This window comes from Eucalyptus grandis, chromosome 11 (assembly GCF_016545825.1).
Source record: "Eucalyptus grandis isolate ANBG69807.140 chromosome 11, ASM1654582v1, whole genome shotgun sequence".
NCBI classification, from domain to species: domain Eukaryota; kingdom Viridiplantae; phylum Streptophyta; class Magnoliopsida; order Myrtales; family Myrtaceae; genus Eucalyptus; species Eucalyptus grandis.
In genome coordinates this window covers 18,643,847-18,650,863 of record NC_052622.1, presented here as the reverse complement: position 1 = coordinate 18,650,863, position 7,017 = coordinate 18,643,847, and the positions used below count along the sequence as shown (strand labels likewise).

The window sequence follows — 7,017 nt, the reverse complement described above, 5'->3', positions numbered from 1 at the left end:
TCGTTAATTGTTATTATGTGTTTACATGGTTCTCAAATTTTTATATCGATCATTTTATTAGAAAAAATAAGGAAGTACATTATTTATTATCTTAAATTTGATTATTGGATTAAAAATAAAATTGAAATATATTATGTTAATATTACCTCTACGTAAGCATATGGTTGTGAATTCGTTTTTAGTTTTCTAATTATCATTATTTTATAAATTTCTAAAAAAGTTGTAAATGCAAGGCTATATTATCACTAAAATATAAACTCGGATCATTCTCTAACAACAAGAACTCATTACATACTGTTAAAATAATTATATTTCAAGTTTATAAATACCATGTTAAAAATTTTAGTTTTAATAATTCTTCCACATTCAAAAGTTCTTAATTAGGTGATTGAAGATGTTAGTTTGTTAATATATGTCTTGTTGAATGACATGGATCTCGAATTATATTATGAAGATGTTGAGAAAAAGTACAATCGCAAGTATGTATTCTTATAAAGTATAATATAATGTTGTATATAAGTATATTATTTCACCGCCAAAAATTCTTGTATACACTTTTAATGAAAACTTTGACTTGTGAATCAATTTTCAGATATATCTATATATACATAAATTTCACAATAACTACTCTTCCATGAAATTATGAGTTAATCCAAATAAGCACCCAAAGTGTCCTTATTTTCTCAAATAAATGTCTCAAGTGGACTTTATTTCAAATAAAAATTTGAAGCGTACCTTATTTCAAATAAGGATTTGAAGTAGTCATATTAGTCTTTAAAAAAAAAAAGGTTTAACCTCACTAGATAGGCAAGGACATTTTCATCCTTTACTCTTCTTCTTTTTTCCTTTGTTTTCCTTTTGGTCGATGGCCGGTCTCAAGCGATGACCGACCACCAGCAATAATCTAGAAAGCACCAAGTGACGCCCTCACGCTACTCAGGCCACACTGCCCTTTAAAGCCATAAGTAAGGGCTAGCATCGCCTAGGTGACCCTCGCTAGCCACAGGCAAGGCCAGCCCTCAAGGACTTGGGCAAGTCGAATGTTGCCTCGCCTATGGCCAACAAGGACCTACGTGAGGTGACCCTCGCTATCGCTAGGGAGGGCTTGCAGAACGTCACTCAGGACTCTATTTTGTGTAAAATTGAGGCATTTCACTAACCCATTCTAATTTGACTAATAGAAAACGCCAATATGTTTATATATATATATATATATATATATATATATATATATATATATATATCTCCCACATGCTGTTGAGGTTAATTAAAGAACTAAAATGACATCGTTTTGATTCGAGTCCTAATTTTTACACTTAATCTTAATTAAATTATTTTAAAAATCCAAATATTTTCCATAAAAAGGCAAACTAAAAAAAAGGCTAAAACTTACAAAAAAAAAAAAAAACATACAAAAGATAGAAAAACCCAAGCCCTCTGCCTATGATTGCCACCCCACCGGAGATGGGGCGATGTCTATAGGCTAGCCTGTGTGCTTGTATTTTTTTTCTTTTTAAAAATCTTTTAGCTTAATTTTTAATCTAATTTATGTAAAATTTAAGTTAAAATTGCCTTTGGACAAAAATGTCTTTAACCAGCCAGAGTATTAAGCTAGGTGGTTAGATCCTTTTTGAAATAAAGTGTACTCCTAGCCCTTATTTGATAAAAAGAGAACACTTCATGCCTTTATTTAGAATTTTCCCTTCTTTCTTTTCCCGCTTATTTCATTAACGTTGGAAGATTAAAATAAATATTAATTATAACTAGTTTCATTTGTAGTATTCATGTAATGATAACATAATTATACTTATCTTGATTTTAATCGCATATAATATGCTTCATGAATAAAATATTAAATAATAGTTTAATAGTCAATGAAATTGTGACTATGCTATCTTGCTAATACATAATTATTTATCATGTAGATAATATCTAAATTAGTATAATATTAGTTCCTCCCTGTTAGGTATGGTCATCTAAATCTTTCATAAGTTAGTAATATATTATTTAATATAATGATTATCTTAACTACTAACTATATTAGTTAACGCTCGATTGTGGTATAATTATTATGCCAAGCATTCTATTAATTATGTATAAATAATATTTGCTCCTGTAATCACATATTATACAATTAATTCTAAATCATAATGATGAATTAATTATTAAATTATACATGAAAATTCATATATTATATTGTAATATCTTGATATATATTTTGTATTATGCTCGTGATTGGCTATTAAGGTGATAACTACTATAGTATAACATTACTTCATATAATCACATATCATGTGCTTAATTTTTAATTATAACCATAAATATATTGTTAAATTATAATAAACTTTTGTTAAAATGAATTATACATCTAATAATTAAATGGGATATTAAACTTGTGTATCATGATTGTTCATTAAAGTGATGGTTATAATATTCCCTCTAATTCTGATTCTAAGGATATTTTAGAATTGATGCTATTCCCTCCTTATTATATAGGTCATTCATGAAACCATTTAGTGTAATAACTATAACATTACTTAGACCAAACAACATATATCTATTGCAGCTTTAGGACATTATAGCATAACAGTTATTACATTCCTATCTGATTCTAATATAGCCATACTGGCCGTCAGTGTATGTCCTTGCAGATTCATTGAATGTAAGAAAGATAGTGAAGATTGAGCTCTTGAGACTAGAGTACTTAGCAAAAGTTAAAAGTATTTTGAGTGTTAAAAATCTAAGTAAAATATATATGGCTCTATTAGTCCCCCTAAGGCAACTTGCTCTTCAAATATCTTATTTTGATCCACAGATCTTTACCGCATAGCATATATTATTTAGTTGTACACATATATTAAGTATTAGTTACATAAATATTTGATACAACGGAACCAATCTATGGATTTATCATTTGTTATGCGCATTCATATTTGACAAGCACATAATATTAAAATCATATTGGTCCAATGATGATATCAAACGATCAATCTCATATTGGACTCATAATTGACAAATAAACAATATTAAAGATCAATGGAACAGATATGCATCATCACAAATAAATATATATATATATATATATATATGACATGCTTTAGAAATAAATTAATACAATAAAATTACCCATCAAATCAAAAAAAAAATTCATGACTACATATATCTCAAAACTATGTATAATAAATGTATAATAAGTGATGGCCATTTTGATGTCTTCGATACTTTTTCGCATATCATGAGTAAATGATATGAACAAAAATTTAATAAATCAATAAAAATAATTATGTAACATGATAGCTCATATTTGACAATAAATAATATATACACACACTAAATATATGTGCTTAATAAAATGCTCATTAATAGTTGAACGATGTTGCAATAAATATTATAACGTGATAGCCAATATTTAACAATTAAAAAAATCCATAAAACATATTTAATATGATAGCCATTTATAACAAATGATGATATAAGTTTTAACTAATTATTTATTAAATAAGATGCTCACTAAGAGTTGAATAATGTAGGAATAATTATAATGGGGTTAACATTATCAAAAATCTCAAACTAGCACCCCATGACATATTTAGCCCCAAACTAATTTTTAATGATAGAAAATCTTAAATTGGTACTCACATAACACATTGACCCTAAAATAATTTCCATTGTACACAAAATCACAAACTAATACTCGATAACCCTATGAACTTTTACCTCAAATTAATTCTCGTCTTACAAAAAAAAAAACCCAACCGGTACACTTGACCCAAATCCACCCTCCATTAAATATATGTGTCAATACACATGGATTTTCCACGTCGAACCTATGACTCTCCACATGAGATTTGTCTTGGAATCGTTTGTCATGTGTGTTGGCGCATATGTATTATAACAGCATATTAGACGAAATGCTAACGGATGGTAGATTTGGGTAATGGGAATCACTTTGTTTGGTTTTTGGATAAATAGTTTAGGTTAAATATATCATGGAGGTACTAGTTTGGAATTTTTTGTGAGACAAAAATTAGTTTAAGTTAAATGTGTCAGAGGGTGTCCGTTTGAGATTTTTGGTTAGACAACAATTAATTTTGAGGAAATATATAAAGGGGTAACGGTTTGCGTTTTAATGGTATTGACCCATTATAATAACATGATAGCCTATTTTTGACTATGAAATGTTATAGGGGGATTAGTAGGAATATAATCCGATGTCAGAAAATAAAAATTATTAGGAAATTCATATAAAGAAATTGTCCACTCTTATAAATAATCTGCAGAACAAAAATAATATATGTTTCGAGGGTTATATTACGCTGTTGTGCATACATCATATCAACAAATTGGTGATGTAAACCAACGGTTGACAACAAATGACTTGATTGCACACACCGTCTTAGATGAAGGAGTACATTGAGGAAAAAAATTATAAATAGGAGACTAAATTGCACGAACGGTAATATTTAAGGACTAAATCTTTACTTAAGATGTCTCATTTATCATAGCAAATTACTTATGAGAAGTCCACAGTCCATAAAAAAAAAAAAAAAAAAAAAAAAAAAAAAAAAAAGAAGACCTCAAAAGAAATGAAAAGAAGAATCCAAATACCAAACATGTGCATCAAACAGGTATGTGGGGAAATCATATTCTTGTAGTTTTGTTGTTGTATTAAAGTTACCATGGGAGAGTGTCCCAAAATACTCCTAGGTAAAGGTATATATCTATCATCACTAATCAAGAAATTGCTCCTCAATTATGTCCTAGAATCAGGCAAGGATAGCAATCAATCAAAATAGCTCTTTTTATGGTGGAGGCGGCACGTTTTGGAGAGTTAAGACTAGCAATAATCTCAAACAAGAAAGAGAAGCTGGACTAACATTCAGTAGCTAGGACATGTAAAGAAAACTCTTACCCTATCGCTATCAAGCACATCCACAGCATCCTCATAAATCCATAATCTGCTACGCTTTTGAGGCCTCTTTTGATTTTCTAGACGAACAATTTCCCTCCCAAGATCTCTTAGTTGATCATGCATCATTAGTTCGCCGTCTTGATCGATTTTAATTAGGGACAAAAGACTCAATACTTCAATCCCCTTGCCCGGGAAAAAACCACAAGCATCCCACATATAAGTCGGATTTTGTTTAGATGATCCAATAAAAAGACATGCAATATCCAAAAATATTTGTTGCTCCTCATGATCTAATGCTTCATAACTTATCATTAATTTCTCTTGCACTTTCTTATCAGGCACTTTCCTTAATTTCTTCAATGTATCTTTCCATACTTCTTCTCTCTTTCCACATAAGAATGAACCTATTACTTCAAGAGCTAAGGGAAGTCCCGCAGTAGTAAATACGACATCACAAGAGATAACCTTATAATCTCTCTGAGGAGAATCCTTTCGAAATGCATGTCTACTAAATAAAATTAATGATTGATCCAAAGACAACTCATTGAGCTGGTACATGCAGTCCACCCTCGCCTCATCGAGAATGCTCTTGTTTCTTGTTGTGATGATGACTATACTTCCTGCTTTAAACCAACTACCGTCTCCAACCAAAGCATTCAAGTGAGTATTGGTATCCATATCATCAAGAAGAACAAGAATTTTCTTAAATCTAAATCGAGATTTGATGACACTGATTCCCTCATCAACATTAGTGACATCACATAAATTTCCTATTATGTCGGAAATGAGTTGCTTTTGTAGGCATTCAATACCCTTGCGCTGAGATGTTTCTCGAATATCTGCCACAAAGCTAAGATCCTCATATTGACTAGAGAGTTTGTTGTATAACACCTTTGCAAGGGTAGTCTTACCAATGCCGCCCATTCCATAAATTCCAATAATTCTTGTACCATCGACTTTAACATCTATCCAACTCATAATCTTTTCTACATGATCATCAATTCCCACCAACTGTTCGGGAACAATTAGCTGAAAAAGTCTTTTTAACTCACTCATAACTTTTCTAACAACCCTTTTAACTAACGCTCCTTCATGCCTATCAAATAACAACATAAATTTCAATATACAATAGCAATCTTTTTCAAGTTATGAGAAACTAAACAACATTTTAGTGAAAAATGATTTACCCGTTATCAATTTTCTCTGATTCCCATCCTTTCAATAAACTGACTTTTTGGAGCGCTTCTTCCCAATCCTTCACAACCCTTTCATCCAAATTCTCTTTATGTTGATTGATAGCATCTCCGAATCTCCCTGTAAGATGTCGTACTTGCGAGGGTTTCACTTTGTAAAATATGGGCAACACTATTTGCCCTCTGCTTCTTTTGCATTTTAACATTTGAGCTAGCTCGTGCAAGCACCACTTGCTAGAAGCATAGTTCTTTGAGATAATTGGGATCGAGATCTTAGACTGCGTAATACTGTAGAGAAGCTCCGGACCAATCTCCTCACCAACTTGAAGCTCATTGTCGTCTCTGAACACGCAAATTCCTGCATCATCAAGGCTAGTATAGAGATAATCGGCAAAACCTTTGCGAGTGTCTTTCCCTCTAAAGCTCAAGAAAACTTCGTAGTCATTTCCTTTAGGCTTTTTGGTTCCGCCTTCATAATCATCTACACGTGGAAAGGTCCATGAGGAAGACGCCTCATATGCCAGATCTTCTAAATGAACGCGCTCTTTTCTTTTCATCACGAGGGTATCGTACTGACAAGGAGGCGGTAAAAGAGATTGTTGGAGCAAAACCTGAAACCGAGGCCACTTTACAACCCAGGAGAAGAGAAATATGGAATCTTGGATCTGGAATTGAATAAATGTACTGAATACAGAATTGATCAGAAGAAAAGTAACAAATAAGAGAAGAGAAGAGCAAGGAGTTTTCGATTACCTGAAGAGTGCTCACACGAGACAATCCACACCTTGCTATGATCTCCACCGATTCTCAGCCTTCAACATTGGATTATCGACACTATGTGGGTAATAAGGCAGAATTTGCATTGGCAACGCACAACACTCTGGTGCTCAAACAACACAATCCATCCACCGC

At 31.7% G+C, this 7,017-nt stretch overlaps 1 protein-coding gene across 1 annotated transcript; it reads right to left on the bottom strand.

Moving 5' to 3' along the window:
• Window positions 1-6,095: 6,095 nt before the first annotated feature.
• LOC120289791 (disease resistance protein RPV1-like) lies at window positions 6,096-6,724 on the bottom strand. Its single transcript, XM_039305142.1, has one exon. The coding sequence runs from the start codon at window positions 6,660-6,662 to the stop codon at window positions 6,096-6,098; it is 567 nt and encodes a 188-aa protein (XP_039161076.1). The 5' UTR covers window positions 6,663-6,724.
• Between the last annotated feature and the right edge of the window lie 293 nt (window positions 6,725-7,017).

What these genes read in the sequence shown, in the direction of transcription:
- LOC120289791 (XM_039305142.1), bottom strand. Translation starts at nt 6,662, where the DNA reads ATGAAAAGAAAAGAGCGCGTTCATTTAGAAGATCTGGCATATGAGGCG.